Source organism: Polyodon spathula, chromosome 10 (genome assembly GCF_017654505.1).
Source record: "Polyodon spathula isolate WHYD16114869_AA chromosome 10, ASM1765450v1, whole genome shotgun sequence".
Classification (NCBI taxonomy): Eukaryota; Metazoa; Chordata; class Actinopteri; order Acipenseriformes; family Polyodontidae; genus Polyodon; species Polyodon spathula.
Window position 1 is genome coordinate 36,821,907 of NC_054543.1, and position 18,684 is coordinate 36,840,590.

The 18,684-nt window shown below is 36.0% G+C and overlaps 1 protein-coding gene across 13 annotated transcripts in view; it reads right to left on the reverse strand.

Moving 5' to 3' along the window:
* The window catches only part of LOC121322223 (cytoplasmic dynein 1 intermediate chain 2), a 32,112-nt gene extending 13,701 nt beyond the window's left edge, over nt 1–18,411 (reverse strand). For 2 of the 13 annotated variants that reach the window (XM_041261865.1, XM_041261863.1), the window contains exons 1-7: nt 18,299–18,411; nt 14,523–14,640; nt 13,783–13,897; nt 12,417–12,558; nt 11,428–11,463; nt 10,136–10,189; nt 9,698–9,813 (exon numbers count right to left, since the gene is read on the reverse strand). In XM_041261865.1, coding sequence (XP_041117799.1) covers nt 9,698–9,813; nt 10,136–10,189; nt 11,428–11,463; nt 12,417–12,558; nt 13,783–13,897; nt 14,523–14,630 — 571 coding nt within the window. In that variant the 5' untranslated portion in view covers nt 14,631–14,640; nt 18,299–18,411. The remainder of the gene's footprint in view (nt 1–9,697; nt 9,814–10,135; nt 10,190–11,427; nt 11,464–12,416; nt 12,559–13,782; nt 13,898–14,522; nt 14,641–18,298) is intronic. The other 11 variants (XM_041261867.1, XM_041261866.1, XM_041261864.1 and 8 more) reach the window with 10 other exon arrangements.
* Nucleotides 18,412–18,684: the final 273 nt, after the last annotated feature.

Consider the following 18,684-nt stretch of genomic DNA (forward strand, 5'->3'; position numbering starts at 1 on the left):
TATTAATCTACCCAAACTATGTATTTATGTAACATGTATTCTAGATGACCTTGCTGTCCATTTGTTATACTGGGTTACAAAATAACTCTTTTGTAAAAATCCTTTTCTTAAACTAGCTACAATAGGCCACATGTCGTCTATTTACAAGCAGCAGGGTCCCTGCAGACAACGTCTTCTCTCTCTTCAATGGGACACCAGGTATTCGACAGGGAGTAGTTCACTTCTTACTACTCCCATGTCCATGTAACAAGTTGCCCTTCCACATGAGAAGTGATCAGAGAATGGATGCTAACCAGCTGCACAGACAGGGTCCCAGCAGCTAGGCCAGCTGACGAGACAGCACAGAGCAGATGGTACTGCTAGGATTGTCTTTTTCGCTACGAGGTGGCAATGGGATGGCACAGAGGTTTTCTGCTTGACTGCTTCCAATCTCGTCTCTCCCCAACGGCAAGCATGTGCAATTACCGACCTACCAGGGGGTCTCATGACAAGTATTCAGCTGGAGGACTCATAACAAAATACAGCTTGTAGGCCTTACCAGCTGCCAAACAACACACATACAGACATGCTTTCAAACAACCAGATATCCCAGCAAATAATACAAAAAAGTGTAAATAAAATTGCATGTAAAGAAACTTAAAAGCTTACTGCATGGAGTACACTGTGGCATTCAAATTGACTTAATCAAAATTATAATGTCATCTGCCAATTCAGTATTAAATGGAATTGGGCCATTTCTTAAAGGAAGGGGGTGGGGGGGGGCTGCAGTCTGACAAGTTTACAGAACTGGGTTAATGGCATCAGCGATTTCAATATATGCTCACACTTTCAAACCAAATGGAGAAGGTTAAAATCTTTCCTTTCAAGGGCCTCAATCAGCCTTAAAGGAAAACAGTAATCACTGTCTTTCAGCTAGCCCAGTCGCATTTGTCAGCTCTTTCCCGTCAATGCAGCCAGTGCAATCAACCTGCCAAGCATTCAGAATGGAAAGACAATCTGAAAATAAAGGGTATAATGCACCTGCCAGTGAAAATGGCCATTTGAAGAAAAGCTAGTGATCTTGGTGACCCGCTGAGGAGGCGGTGGTGCAAAGGGGAAAGAACGCTTAAAAGAATTCACAGTGATCTCCGATCTCTTGCACGCTGACACTTCCTCACAAAGTATGCCAATTATAGCTTTTGTACCACTTAAGAAATGAAAGCCTTTTTGAGGGGAAATAATCACACAGAGCAAGAGAAAGACATTCGTTCTTTGTGACTGGACAATATATTAATGCAAACGCAGCCTTAGCTAGTAGGGGTCCAATGCTGTTCAAGTAGAAAACGAATGTCCTTTACACACAACTCTGCAGGTGTGTATGCACCCACAAAAAATACTGTACTGGGGAAAAGACAAAAGGCCAGAAGAAAAAGGTGACTTGCAATTTTTTACATTTATTTTCAATACAATAGTTTGTTATAAAAAAAATATTTTAAGAAAACCCCATTGCTCAAAACAGGAAAGGAGTTCTGAAAAGATGGTATTTATATATATTTTTAAAAAAAATAAAAAATAGGAATATTATTCCAACCCCGTTTCCTAGTACTCTGTGCTGCTTTCTCTAAACATCTTGGTTCACTGCAACAAAACATTGTAGAGGATCACCACTTCCAGGTACAGTACACCAAAATCCAACTCACATGTTAAGAAGCAGGTGGAGTTAATCTTGTACTATTCAATGATCAAAACAGGACCAATTCTTCCTTTAAACTATTTCTTATACGGATTCAGTTCATTGAATGATTTACTGTTATTTGGAATGCTTGGATTTTCAAAACCTCTCAACTATCGTATGAAACGCAGAACAATCAGCACTGCAGCTAACAATACTTTGAGTGGCATACCCAGACTAATGAAGGTTTAGAGGATATATGGTAATGGTGCATTTCTGACAGCAAAACAGCATCAATAAAAACATTCTTCATTATACACTAAACAAATATATTTTTACTTTAAAAGGCCTTAAAGCATTGCTGACTGATCTGAAAACAATACTTTGTACACATCAGAAATACTACTGTGGACAGTAGTAGGTAGACAGCACAATGCTAAGGGCTTGACTCAATTACCAACATTGTCGTTTTTTGCAATGTCTTCAATACGCTGACAAAAGCACTAGCCCAAAGGTTTGCCTACTTGGCTTTTTCTTATAAACTGTACCTTATGCCCTCACCTTTTTGTCAATTCATGAAAGACATTTAAAGTATTTAGTAATTTTATAAATGAACTGCTATATGCAAAACAGAATATGTACTGCATGTTAGCTCTTATGCATTGTATTTGTCATTGGTATATAAAAAAAGAAAACAAAAGATGTGCACAGGCCTATCCTAGAAATATCTTAAACCCTGGGTTGACAGTCGGTTTATTTTGTTCCTGGTTTAAAACAAACAAACAAGCAAACAGAAACAGCTTCAGCATTAATAACAAAAACTAACAGCATAACTGTTGTGATGCTGTCAGCTGCACTGCATGACACACCCTCCTTCAACAGGACTGCAGTATGCTATGGACTTAACACTATGCATTTTCTGTCATGAAATTTAAAGTCTCGGTCTGAAGAACCACAGTGAAAGTAGTGGTTACCATTTCGCTGTGTGTCTAACCTCTTTGTCAATGAATGCCAATGACAAGGTTAATGAACCACTATGGTTTTCTTTTAACTGTGATTTAATGTCAAAATTGTGATGCATTTTGGCGAGATGGAAAGAAAAGCATAGTTGTAAATTAGGACGTACCTAGCAATAACGCTGTAGAGTGAAGTTCCAGTTGTCCAAGTAATGTGCTTCAGTGAAGCAAGTTAATCAAAGTTAAATCATCTGTGAAATGGGTGGCTTTTGTTAAGCTGAGACTCCACACTTCCAGTGTTCTTTTCTTTGTGGAAACTTAAAAGAACCAGACCAAAACTAATAATAAAAAAAAATACTGTGTATATGCGAGATGATATTTTTTATATATATATATATATATATATATATATATATATATATATATACACACACACACACACACACACACAGTGCCTTGCAAAAGTATTCAGACCCCTGACCAATTCTCTCATATTACAGAATTACAAATGGTACATTGAAATTTTGTTCTGTTTGAAACTCAGAATCAATTATTGTAAAGTGACATTGGTTTTATGTTGGGAAATATTGTGAACTATTAAAGTTGCTGTCACATTTTCTGGATAAAAACCCCACTGTTGAAGGATCATTGGTAAGGCTGTGAATCTAAAGGAAAATGAAGACCAAAGAGCATTCTACAGATGTTAGAGATAAAGTAATACAAATGCATAGATTAGGGAAAGGGTACAACATAATATCCAAGTGTTTGGATATCCCAGTGAGCACAGTTGGATCAATAATCAGGAAGTGGAAGCTGCATCTGCATCCAGGCACTGCCAAGAAAAGGCCGTCCCTCAAAACTCAGCGCTCAAACAAGAATGCTTGTGAGAGAAGCCACAGAGAGGCCAACAATCACTTTGAAGGAGCTACAGAGTTCAGTGGCTGGGAGTGGAGTAATGGTGCACCAGTCAACCATATCAAGAGCTCTGCATAACACTCCTGTATGGGAGGGTGGCAAGAAAGAAGCCGTTACTCAAAAAGTACCATCTGAAAGCACGTCTGGAGTTTTCCAGAAAGCATGAGAGTGACCCAGCTGCGATGTTGGAAAAGGTTTTGTGGTCAGATGAGACCAAGATAGAGCTTTTTGGCCAAAACTCAAAGCGCCATGTGTGGAGCAAACCTAAAACTGCCCATGCCTCAAGACACACCATCCCTACAGTGAAGCATGGTGGTGGCAGCATCATGCTGCAGGGATGCTTCTCATCAGCAGGGACTGGGCATCTTGTTACAATTGAAGGAAGAATGGATGGAGCAAAATACAGGAAAATACTGCAAGAGAATCTGCTTCAGTCTGCTAAAAAACAAACATGTTTGTCTTTTCGTTCACATAAAGTCAGAAAAAAACAACATATGAATCCAAATTAACATGTATTTATACTAAAGTAATACAAAAATGACTACAAAAGATTTAGAAGCGAGTAGTTTTTTGAGATTTACGATTATACTGTATTGTAGTCATTTTTGTATTACTTTAGTATAAATACATGTTAATTTGGATTCATATGTTGTTTTTTTCTGACTTTATGTGAACGAAAAGACAAACATTTGCCCGTTTTCCCATTGGAAATAGTGATATTTTGAAATATCACTGTCCTGGTCACAAAAGCAAAGTTTGTGGGGAATAATAGCCATTTTCTATACTTTGGAGGCAAAAGCAATTAGGAAATAACACTTACTACCCAGGAACAAAAATTGTGTTACATAGTGTTGAGTGTAGAGCTCTCCCAGAGAAGAAAAATGTGAATAAAACTAAATCCCCTAGTTCGAACAGAAGAGTGTAAAGGAAAATAAAACAAAGACTGCTTCAGACAAATGTATTGCCTTATGTTGGAGATACTTTACACGCACTTCAATTGTGACGTTTCTCTAGCTGTCAACTGTAGGTTGGTACATGCACACTGCCTGATTGTGAAAACGGTCGGACTGATTAGGAGGCATGTTGAGAGCTTAGTGTCTGAATTATATAATATTAGGACAGCAATATAAGCAATGTCAGTCGAATGTGCTTGGGAGTAGGTAGGGTAGTCTGATGTTTCACAACTTGTCCCTGTTCTTTAATCCTGGCATCCCTATATATATCAAAATTTTTTTTTTAAACTTCTTCGCCATGTGACATATTCCAAATTCCTGCGATATTCATGATTTCATCACATCATGGCTGTTTTTTAACTTTTAAATGTGAAATAGCTGATTATTGCATACTTTATCAATGTGGCCAAATTTTATCACGCACTTCCCTTATCATACATTTCAGCCTGTAAAGAGGACACAGACTCAAGATTTCATGATAATTGCTGTGTGGTGTTTCAAGTATACATGTAAAAATAAATAAATATGTAGTTTAAGATAATTTAAAAGCTGCAGTACTGCATTTAATGTGCACAGGAAAACAATACCGATTAAAAACAAATGTTTAGCTCCAGGTTAAAATAATTTCCCTGGCCTGTTAACAAGGATGGGAGTTGAGAGCCCTAGAATTGAAAAATACAATGAAATATAATAAGGAGTTTTATTCCAAGTCAGGATTTAAATGTGGTGTAAGGTAATCACTTAACTGTATTTTACTTAAAAAAAAAAAAGATGTAGTAGTCTATCATTTTACACAGAACAGGGAAAAAAACACTAAGATGGCAGAGGTACATCAATAGCTACAAGACAACATGAGTTTCATTCATAGAGACTGGACTTCAACAGAAGCTATAGAGCCATTTGTTTTGAGAACTTAGGGTTTATTTATAAAAAATCAGATTACATTTTCTTTAAAGTTGAACACTTATCAAAAGAGGCAATTGCGTTATTTCCATGAAACAATGTATTAACCTCCTTTAGAAATTCAATTAAGTGATTAAAACAATAAAGCAGGTACAGCAATTGAACCACTTCACAGCCACTTACAACCCTACAAACCTTATTTTTAAATGCAGATGAATAGTTTTCTATCTCAAGTCATCCAGATAGATAGCTCCAACATTTTAGTATGATTAACAAACCTTTGGCAAGGGAAAGTGTGTTTGAAAAACAGTGGAAGTACAGCACTCACAGGCTTCTGATGCCATGGCAACTACACTCACTTATTTATATGTAAATCTATTAATGTGTTAATGATGTAGCAATCCACTATTCCTTTCTATTGAAACCTTCAGGTATCATGGTACTGAGTATCTCTACATTTATTTTCCTTTATTCTTCTGTCTTGTACATTATCTAATTGTATTTCTCCTAAAAACTACAAATTGTAGGTCATTCATGTTATTTTCAATTTTGTAAAATGTTGAACTAGTGACTCATTTACTTTAATTTCTTATGTTTGATAGGTAATTATTATTTTATATAATGTTGTACCTGTCTCACTCATTCATTCATTCATTATATATATATATATATATATATATATATATATATATATATATATATATATATATATACACACACACACACACACACACACACACACACACACACACACCCACACACATATATATATATATATATATATATATATATATATATATTATATATGACACAAAGTTTAGATAAAGTCGCAGCGTGGGGGGTACGTTATGCCTGTGGTTTTTTTTTTGGACTTACGTTCACATAGTGCTCTAGACACGACTGCAGACGATCGTACAAGTATCACGACGTGCGTCATGGCCGTGCGCAGTCGTCCGATACCCGCCTGTGAGTCATGGCAGTGACACGGGGAGGTAGGAAAGGGGTTGTGTGGACTTTCCCTCTCTCTGAGTGGCTGGGAGGCGGGTCTTGGGGAGATTGTTAGCCCTATAAGATAACGCTCTACTGTTACCTCAGGTCTGCCCTTTTAGACGCGCCGAGTGTGCGGAAGCGCTAGTCCAGGACCGAGAACCAGCTGGGAGAAAAGAAACCGGAGAAAGAAATCGGAAAACAGAAAAACAAAAAAAAAAGATATGGGTAGCGGGGAAACCTTGGGCAAAATTTTGTTCATAGCAGGCTGAGGGAGCCGCTAGTGTAAGTTGGTGATCCAGGTGGTGCAGGTAGCGACAACCGGGATAACGCTGCCAAGTGCAGCACCTTTTATTTGTAGTTTTATTACCGTTTTCTTTTTTTTCTTTCGCCTTCTATTGTGATTATTTTGTTGAGCACCTGTAAGTGCGCCTGCACTTTGAACTGTGTACTGCCTTAGGTATTACTGTGGTTCTGTCTACCATCGTTGGTAGGCAGACCACAGACAACAGCGCCCTCTGAGGGTTAAAAGAAATCAGTACCACAAAATAAAACTGGACACCTGTGTGGTGTTTCAAGTATACCTGTTCTGTCTCCTGTGTAGGTGAATTATCCACCACCCTTCCACAGCAAGTCACATTAACTCTTAATGAAAAAAAACCCACAATAATTAACAGTTCATTTCTAGATGCCAGCAGGGAACACTGTATTACTGAACAGGAAAGCATCAGAGTACGTCACCTACTATATTACAAATGCAAATGGGAAAAGAAAATATTTTCAGTAGAGTACTTTCAGTATTGAACGACAGTCACTTAAGTTTATGGTAGCTGGGAAAGGGTAAATTACCTTGAACTTTAGTTCAGTCTGCTTTATTGTCCTTGTTTGTTTAATTTGGCCAATGTGACTGTCACATTCACAAGCAAAATTAGAGCATGACAGAACTGTGTAGTTCATTTTAGGTTTGAGGAAGTACTTTACACTAGTAGGGTTCCCGTAGTTAAACCAGGCACATACCACAGTAAAAGTGAGTAAGTTAGAGAATCAGAGAGTGAGGGAGAATCTGCCATTACCTTAGTGTTCCAGTTTCTTGTGCTACTCCAGATAGAGAAGGAAAGATATATAAATAAAAGATTGTTCATTTTGAAGCCCAACCCTCGTTTACCATTTCAACAAATACTATACTGGTAATATTATAGTATTACACAGCTTTTCGATTGCATCTCCATCTTCTGACACATATCAGATGTCACAGTTTCTCTTTTCTTCAGCAAGCAAAATTATTTTTCTTTTAAAAGCTGCATTAAAAAATGTTCATGAAGTTCAAAACTTATTTTGGCCACAAACGTGTGACTTAAATTCGAGTAAACGCCACTGTGAATTTAAATTACATTTGGTACACGTGTATATATATATATATATATATATATATATATATATATATATATATATATATATATATATAGATATATATATATATATATATAAGGTATAAACCATGCTGTGTGGTTCCCATGATATATACCATGCCTAGGGTGGTGATAAGGCTTTTAACCACTCCAAAAGTGGTACATGTCATCGGAACCGCACGGCCCAAAGTAGTTTATACAGCTTATAACATGGCTACCTGTCATTTGTGAGAAGAAAAATAATTAAAACACATTTAAATTAAGACAAAACCAGAAACTTTTATTGTGTATACATCTGCAGTGCAATATAGGAGGAGACAGTTTGGACTAATAAGCCTTTGTTTCCCCAATCACAACCAGCAGCATTGCTTTATTAAGATTAGCCATTATCCTTAAAGCTTGGATTATATTAAACTTTTTCTGACTTGTTAGTCATAGGACACTACATATCTTATGTCTTGTTCATATTGACCGCAATGATAAAAATGTATAACCCTGTCCTCTGTAAGTGGGTCAATAAATCACCCTCAGTTAAACATCATACAGTTAAAGGGAAGCAGTATTTACTGTAGATCCACGTTGTGTAGACCATTAATATAGATCCCACGGGGCTGGGTTTAAATAAATAAATAAATAAATAAATATATTTTTTTGATGCCATGACAACTACACTTACTTATTTCTATGTAAATCTATTAATGTTTTAATGATGTAGCAGTCCATTATTCCTTTCTATTGAACAGCATTGATTAAGGTACACTCCAGTATTGTAGGTGGCAGCAATAAGATTCATATTAAGCAGTACGCTATATAGTGTATGTTTTCTGTTGCTCTTCAAATGCAATTATTTTTACTTGACATGTCCAGTTTGGCCTTTATGGTGTCCCAGGTGTCTTGCTTCTTTTGCGTATCCTTATAATCTGAACTGGGCGTATCATACAGTTAAGGAGATTTTTGCACCCTGGAAACCAGTCTTTCGTTTGCCATGGAAATCTGCCACATGGTATTATCAAAATAATTTAATAAAAGCAACCCAGTTTTCCGTTCCGCGCACAGTGTAATTGCACCCATTCAAAACAATAGATTCTATTTTTTTGCCGCACGGTTTACCGCTTTCCGCTACCGCACCCAGTGTAATCAGACCTTAATATGAAAAACCGCACGTTTTACCGTTTCCAGTATAACCACACATTTAAGCAGAAATCTAAACGACTATAATTACATAATGACACACATAAATTGGGAACATGGCAAATTGGTAAAATGGAAGCAATAGCATCACTTTAAAATGTGGCTTAAAATGGTACATCTTGTTTATCAAATGTAAAAAGATGCTTATCTTGCTACAAAAAGGAGCCTTTTAACAGGGTAAGAATGACCCTACTCCCCATCTGTACTTTTACTCCTCTATGGACATGATCAGTACCATGAACACAGACTATAAGCATTGTTACTTAAAGTCTGACAACCCCTCTTCCTCTTATCTTTTTTTCTATGATAAACCTAATTGCACAGTAAACCATAGGACCCAATTCCTTTTCGGGGGTGGCTGATAATTGTGGACCCCAAGCCTGAATTAATCTTTTCTTGTCCTTCCTACATCTCGCTGTCTCTGCAATTTTCTTTGCTTTCATCTTCCTGAATAGAGAAGGCTGATAATTTCCACTCAACGTATGCTTCCTGCTTCCATCTGCATGATCATAAAAACATGGGCAGCCACAACAGAACCAAATGGAATATAAACATTCAGTTCAAAATGCACGTCTGTGAGCTGTTCAGTCGTTTCCCTTGGCCCACTATCATCAGCGTAACTTTTGTATTAGCTGTGTTGTTTTCAAAGCATCCTAAAATCTGTAATCTTGAATGAAAACGGATGTGAAAAGTATATGTTTACCAGATGTAGACTTGAAATTGCGTATTTACCTTCTTTCTGCTGCGTCACAACTGGGGTCTGGGTTTCCTTTGTGTAGGATACAACTTCACGTGGGGGGAAATCCACATGTGTAATTTTGGCCATTCCAAGTTTAAGGGGGCCTCTTCTAGACAAAAACAAATAAAACAGCAACAAGTTACAATTCTAATCCATTGAGTCAAGCGAGTGTTGTCAACACAGTCATAACATTATAATAAGACTTAATGCAGTTAACACAAACCGATTTTGCTTCTTGCAATGTTACTGATCTATTCTGTCACTTAACAAATGTATATATTTATTTGTAGCGTATATGGCTTATATTATAAGAATATTTGTCCTAACAGTAAAGAAAGCACACAATAGTACATATTCTTACAGATTATGGAAGGAACACTTTAAAAGACACCTGAACTGTGTTAAAGGAAAATAGTAAAGCTTTTCAATACCCCAGATCAGAGTGAAGTTGTAGAACTGATGGATCAGAGTCCCAATGAAGTGTCCTGATTGGTTGCACAGCAACCGTGCAGCATTAGCAAAAAAGGCCAATATTAGTGAAAAGGGCATTTTCAAAACACTTTCTTAGCTCTAATAAACACATTATGGTATCTATTCAACTGACCTAAACAGTGACTCATCTTTATACAGACATACATTTAAATAAATAAATATAAATGCTCCTGATTATATTTAAACAGTGGCACTGGGTATTAGTATCTGCTGCTTAAATCCATTGAATACACCCCTGTACCTTATCAAACATAGTTTAACAAACAGTACTTACACTGAGGATATAAATCTTAAGTACTATGCATATAGTTCTAGGCCTAACCATAAGTCATTAGTTAAATTTATATTTTCAATTGCTAATCACTCTGTTTCTTTTCTTATTAAGATCATTTTATCATGACTTGTGACATGCATAACTGAAATATGTATTGCTGGTAATATCACAGATCACACCAGGACCATATTGCTTTATTATATAGATTTAAAGCAAAAAAGGGAAATCACTGATGTCATCTCAATGTCATTTGCTTATGTGGAGCAAAAAGGTTAGTGCTAATCCCTAAAATCGTAAATACATAATGTAATGTTATCTTTAGTAAAATACCCAATGCCCCCCCCCCCCCAATCATTTAGTAGTCTAGTTATGACAGAAGACTTCAAACATTTTTGTTATTTTGTACAGACTTAACAGTGTACCGTAGTCTGTTGCGTTTCAGATGTAATGTATTGTATCATTGCCGAGGGGGGCTAAACTTGCACCCATGTGTGCAGGAAATTGACATATTGGTAGAGGAAATGAGTCAACACGTAACCCTTTAGGTAAGGAAGAGTTCTGCAGCTCCACTGGGACAGGGAAAGAGCTAGAGTTACCAGAAGGGAGGACAGAATGTAATTATGGGTTAAGCACAGCCTCAGGCACCCCAATGTCCTTTTTTTTTTTTTTTTTTTTTTTATCCATTACACTCACTTTTCTAATTAAATATCCTGTTTAAAAAGCAAAGATGTTTGTTTAATCTTACAAAAAAAATTATAATAATTAAGCTTTTCCAAAAGTTGCTCAGATATATTCTACAAAAAAGGGAATTTCATATAATTACACCTTTATGTGTGTTCTATACATTGTCTTTCTCATATGTATTAACTTTGGAATTACATTGTGGATGATGCTGCTGCTCACTGTCCAGATTTCAATAAACAGAGTAGTCATACAAATTCACAGGCTTCTACTCACGTTTTATGGCATAGTAGAGCAGATGTGTCACAGCTCCTAAGTACATACAGGATAGAATGACTAACTTCCCTGGTCTTTCACACTTAGACATTTGACATGTGTAGATTTTATATATGCACACATGTTTGTATCAAGACCTTTAAGTGCACACAATGTTTTGCAGAAGGAAAATAAAGCGTTGTTTTCCTTTCACAAAAATACTGCAAATTGCATTTTGTTGTAAAGATTTTAATAAATTTGGCCAATTTTATTAGTAGGTTTCTACTATTACAATACTAGCAGATTACCCTTTAATGCTGACATAGATCTGTAAATCATACAATTAAGCCGTTTGTGTACCCTTAAGGCACTTAGTATTAGAGTAATAAGGTTATTCCTTCAATTTTGTGAAATCTCAAGTTCTACTCTTATTTTTATTGGTTTACAATCTTGACAATTGTGTATAATGGATTGTCATTAATTTTGCTTCATGGCCATTACTGAAGGAGAGCATGCAATAGATTTATATAAATATAAAGTATAATAAAAACAAAAACAGGAGTTACTGTAATCCGATTCCAGTTTGCAATTTTTTAAATTATTATTATTATTATTATTATTATTATTTTTTTTTTTTTTTTTTTTTTTTTTTTTTAAGGCTTATATTTATTTTTTTAAATACATCATATGAAGGCAAACAGAATTATTTTTGCACGCTTACCAAAGTGAAAAAAAGTTTTAATCCACAAGGAAAATAACAGTATTTTACTACACACAAAATCAGGCACACACTTGCCCCCGAGGGCTGTGTTTAAACCTGTGTACAGGGTTATCCCATTGAAAGAGTTAAAGAAAAAACATTTTCCTTTTGTGAAAAGATAGACAGCCCAACATTTAAACAACCCTCCGACCAATTAAAGACATGCTTCGCAAGGAAACACTTCTACAAAAACCATCCTCATAAAATGAAAGCATTATGTCATTAAAATATTATACAGAGATTATTATACCTAGATCCAACGGCGCCATCACCAGAGTCCTGGCTGCCAGCCTCGCTTGGCGTGCTCACAGACTTAGAGGATGGAGACATAGGTGGAGGGACTAAATAGTGAAACAGACAGGTATCCGCTGTTACTACTCGGAGTGGTTGCACTGTTCAGAATGTTTCAAAAGTAATTCAACATGGGAGGTTTAAATTAAAAGGAGATGTGTGAATCAAAACAAAAAATAATACATGGAAGGGAGAATGAGCAGCAAAAAAAGAGAAGGGGAAGAAAAAAAACCTGTTAAATTCCATGCTTGACTTTCATGCATGTGTGCAGCTAACTTAACACATGCAATTTAAATCAACATTGCAAACTAACTAGTGTGTTCTTGTAACCTGAAAACACATGGCAGGGAAAACTCTTTGTAATGCCGGTACTGGTAACCATATCAAATATGTTAAAATGGTAATAACTCTTAATTTTAAAATATACTTTAGAATCTAATATTTATTACACGTTAATAAAATAATTGTGCCTAAACCATGGGCAAGATTCATATATTCACCTCCCAAAGCGAAAACTTAAAATTATACTGCAAAACTAGCAAGAATCAGCTCACAACATTATTGTAACTGTTTATTTGCACCTAATCGAAGATGTTTCTTGCTAGTTTCATACCAGATAAAATGGGTGGAAACTGGGATACTTTCCCCAAAAATTACATTTAGAAAATGTAACAAATGTATTGTCCCGATAAAGCTTAGTGACTTCAGGCCAAAATGTGTTAAAGACTCTAATATCTGCAATATAATACTTACAAGCACGTAGAGCAAAACATGCCATCAGAAAAGTGTGTGTGTGTACCAACATTAAAGTGAAAACATAAACCAGGTACTACAACATGCCTTTCAAATAAATATGATGGTGACATGAAAACATGCGACAGTGTACTGTACTCTTTCATGCATATGATTGTACAGTGTATGCATGAAAGGACTACAGAAATCTGGAATGGTGCAAACCTGCAAAGTGTCTATAAAAAAGGGTTGTCTAAAAATGAACAGCAGTTACTTTGTTACTTCAACACGCTACTAGTACTTACGCTAACTTTTCTAAAGCTTATACCTAAATTATAGTATTTAGAACCATAACGAAAATGTATTATACTTCTATTTTACACATGTGTGTCAATTGTTAAATTAAGATACTGCTGGTTTGGCTAAAAAACATTTGTCTTATACAACTCTACTACCACCTACTGGCATGTAGACTACTATACTGTATATCTGTACCTATTAGAGCATAAGGTGCAGACTTGCACTTTTTTGTGATTGCCCTCGAGGTAATGATGGACAAGCGTAAAAGAAAACCTTAAGCATTAAACACGCACCAACTGGAGCGTCAGGTGTAATGCCCATGCTCTGGAGCAAAGCATCTGCCTCGCGCCGCTTCTTCTCCAGGTCCGAGTCATCCTGGGGTGGAGCCACTTCCTTCTTCTGATCAGCCTTAACGAGAAAAGATTGTATTTGAAATTTCTATAAAGAAACAAGGGAATGGTTGTATAAACAGCTAAACTCTAACGTCAATTAACTGTAAAAGATAAGAATGCAAATGCCTAAAATATAAATATATTATTTATTTATTGCTATTCTAAAATACATGTCAGGGACATTTATATCCTTACTGTAAAATGTTACTTCAGATCATGAAAGGCATGTCACCATGATCAGCTCTACATGTAGAACAATATTACATCTATATCATTAAAGTACATACATAGTTTTATCCAAAAACAAACCATTGGGTTCTGCTGGGTGTGACTACTGCAAACAGTGTGGTCAAGAGGAGCTTCACTCCCAGTAAGTGAAAGAACTTGACAATTTCAGCAAATTTACAGAACTATTTCTGATTAGCCCAACCAACCAGAGGCCAGAGCTGCAAAAGTAACTCACCTTTTTACCTAGGATTTGGATATTTAAGAATATTTTCTAAGGAATATCCATACCAAGCTTCATCACGACTAGATATGTGTTATATTTCTTTTTTAAAAAGTAGACATACAATAGTAGATGGACTCAAACATACCAAGCTCAGAGATAATCAATGACATTAAAGCTGACTTTAACTTACTTCTTTCTTCTTCCGCTCCTCCTCTTTCCTTTTTTTCTCCTCCCTGATTTGAGCCAGGCGCTGTTTCTTGCGCTCAAGCTCTGCTTTCAGTTCGCTTTTGTCAGACATGGTTACAGACCTACAAGATTGAGAAATTATACGTTTCAGCACGCAACTGAAATCCTTTTGCAACTATATGTCCGTTTGTCTAAAACACTGTACAAAATACCAGAACAGATACAACTGTTCTCAAACATTTAACTGAATTCTTAGTGTCAGAGCAGAATCCCAACACAGACTATTAGAGATAGACCATGAGTGCCCTCTGCTGTCTTCTTTTCTTACTGCAGGACAATTACAATTCTCTTTCTTTGCAACACAGTTGCAATTGTGTTCACCATTCAGTGACCAGGTGTCCAATGTGAAGCATGTGTTCAGCCTTCGAAAGTAGCTTGCTTTTAGGCCCTTTGTCTATACTGTTCAGCTTCCAAAAGGAACATGTGAATGTGGACTAAATATGTTTTTCAAAGTGGTAGTTAAAGCTGTGATCGTAGGTAAGTTGCACATGACCTTTTCAACATCATACTAACCTACATGACAAAATTAAAATGGCACAAGCAAACAAATGTGTTTCTTCTCTCTGTACCTGTAAGATACATATCTAGTATTTGCTGAGGCACAGTTAACAACTATTAAAGGAACTGACTGACACAGTCAACAAATGTTCCTGTACAGGCCTACAGTCTAGGGCAGAGTCAGCCAAACTCCCTGACCCTACCAGCCGCATACCAAAATTTCCATCTCCAAAATCTCCAGAGCCGCAAGACATGTACTGTGAACATGAAATGTTTGTGAGAGCAAGGCATTTTAAATACTAGCATTGTTGTGCAGTACAGTAGTTGTTAGGCTATCTCTTGATGCCAGCAAAATACACAAGAACCAGGGATAGAACATTGCCTGCACAGTTTCTGTGTAATTTGTATTGTACTGTAGAGCTACAGTGCATTAAACGTTAAATGTAACACTATGGTGTTTTCCTTTATGTCTATACTGTATGTATTACGCACTTTAAATAAAATATATTCAGTTATAAAGTAAAATACAATAACTGAGCTAATTTCAGCAAAAACACCACATAAGAGACACATTTTTGTGAAGCTTCTTTTTGACAAGCTCTTCCCTTGATGATCTAAATGCTGGGTTTAAAAAAAGGCTTTTTTTTTTTTGTATGACTGCTGCATGAATACTATTGAGCTTGGTGGATGGCAAACGCACTATTTATTTTGAAAGGGATTACAGTACAGCTCATGTCGGGACTTAAGATATGTAAATATAATATTAATTTTAGACCTGCAATATAACATTTAAACACGCATTTTCTAGTCTTGTGCCAACACTCCAGTTTTATTCAAAATAAAATAATAATAATAAAAAAGATTAATTCATCTGAATAAGGACGTTTGCCACGAGAGATATCCCATGCTTGCCATACAAAACTCGCTTGAGTCGTTAAATCAGCTTCTTACTGAAAGTCGAAAGCAGCTTGCCCGTCTTGTACAGGCTACACAGTGTGTATGGTTTGTTGCAGATGAGGGACAGATTTACCAATGTTCAGTGTAAGCGCACTCTTTCTCCAAGTCTGGTTTAAAGCTTCATACTTTCGTTTATTATCCGTGGAGGGTTTGTTCAATGCTACTGTCTCCACGAAATGAATTTGAACTTAACTCAAAATTATGAAATTTACTTTCAACTGCACATCCGACTTTGAAATTCGCAGGAGCCAGCGAGCGGTGTCGAAAGTCAACAAGTGACGAAATATCCTTGAGTGAACATGTGGGCTCGATGAAACAAGCGAGAGCAGAAATAATAATTAAGACAAATGAATACAAAGAACACACATAATAAACGTTGTGTTTTATATTCTTGCCAGTTCAGAAGATCTCAAAAATAGAAGTCTAGTTTTGTCGCGCTTAAAACATCCCTTCAAAAAATAGACATTTGAGACAGTGAATTTTAATTAGTTAGAATTATGTGGTTTATTTTAGATTGTAGATATTACACTGTAGCTTTTAAATATTTAATGTTTAGTCAAACTGTAAATTATGTATATTTATAATAAATTCAACTATATATATGTGTGTGTGTGTGTGTGTGTGTGTGTGTGTGTCATGCAGCTTTTTTCCTTAAATTAGAATTGTAGTGATTCAAAATTGGTTCTTTTTGTTAAAGTTCTGATGCAAACTTTGAATGTAAACATCAATCTCTCTTTCCTACTTTCACCTGAAGAAGAGACCTTTGGAGGTCTTGAAAGCTTATGAATAATTATTATTTATTTAGTCCAATAAAAGATATCAGATCTCCTTCTCTTTGTCTAACAAATATACTGAAAGCCACAAAGTTTGAACAAAAATCAAAATGTGTTCCTTAGTCAAACAGACCGAAACTTCAAATGAAGTACCTCTACTTAACTGTTTATTTACAAACAGCAATGGCACAATAACTTACATCTACCAGTACTTTTTTAACCCACTATAAAATGGCAATCTCTTGTCAGCTCATTCACACAAATGTTCTAATTCGAAGCACATAAAGAACAATGTAAGCAATTCCACTCTGAACCTTGTTAACCTGCAATTGTATGCTTTTGCTTAACAGTAGTCTGTTAATGAAAACTACAACAATCACATCTGTTCTGTAGCATACACGCTGCTAATTCATTAATGAATTCTGTAATAAACCGCTTGTTTTAAACTGAACCCCATATGAGATTAAAAATGTGCTTTTAAATTCTAGACATATATGTATCACACTCTGGGTCATGTGTTTTAAAGCAGTGTGACAGAATATAATGAACAGATTGTTGAGGGTGATGTAATCCTTCACAAGACCAACAGAAACTTGCATGTGGAAGCAATTGTTACACACTACAGATACAGCGTCAAATCTACAGGTACACTTGCCAATAGAATCTGAAAGTATTTCAGCAGCGGCCTTGTTCCATACAGCAGTCTGATAAATTGATCTACATTATCCCACAGTCAATTAAAAAAAAAAAAAAAAAAAAGTCTGATTTTCATTGGAGTAGTGCGTCGGGATAATAATGCGTAGAAAACAAAGATGTTTACAATGTAATAAAATCCCATAAATTAACCTTCACTCGTCTATTCCATGCCAAGTGGTCTAATTCGATGCACTATTGTACTGTCAACAACACCTGTACAGTCTAGCCCACAGTAACTGTCCTCCACATACATATTTATTGCACAAGCCGAGATGAGATAGTGTGATCCTATCTGAGTACAGTACAGGTACATTCGTACGATAATAAACATACGGAGAAACTATTTCATAAACTCCGTAGCTTTGTGGAAATCAGTCAAGCGTTTTAATTAAAAACAAACGCGCTGATCTTAGTTGCGTGTCGGTTTAATTATTTGTTTTGGTTTTCTCAGAAGACAAGCCTGCCCCACCCGGACATCAATGCAGCTGAACAGCACGGAGTGCAGTTAGGTGAGCTCCATTAGCATTACACCTTCCTTGACCGATTAGTACCGCACAGGCATTTTACTTTACACAAATAACTTGACAGTAATAAATGCAGTTTAAAAAAATGTTTACATCATTTAACACAAGCAATACCCATCCTCAGCTCAGCTGCCGGTTAGGCCTTCTTCTGACTGAATGACAACAAGGAAAACTGAAGCCTGGTTGAGAATATTAACACGTGAAAGATCATTCTAGTTATAAAACTATTAAATCAATAATTATACTGTGTATTGACTGTTGAATTAACTGACCTGAGAGGTGGTTGTCTTTTATCCGCAAAATGTACAGTTATAAATAAACTGCTATCTTCCTTATGACTGTACCGTGTACAGAAAGATGAAGACGAGCTACGGTGACCACAGAAGGACATACAGGATCTAGCGTAGTTACAACAGGAACCTGGGACGTGGGAACTTGCACGCCCTCTAGTTTTAGTACGTGTAATTACTATGTGCTTTATCTGGTTGACTGTCAAGTGTTTTACGTTCCCAAAAAAGTGGTCTTAGTTTTGTTATTGAGTGTGAATGAATAACATGTCCAAGCTCTGTTATGGTAGTTCAGGAATAATAATAATAATAATAATAATAATAATAATAATAATAATAATAATAATAATAATAATAATAACATTTTAAAA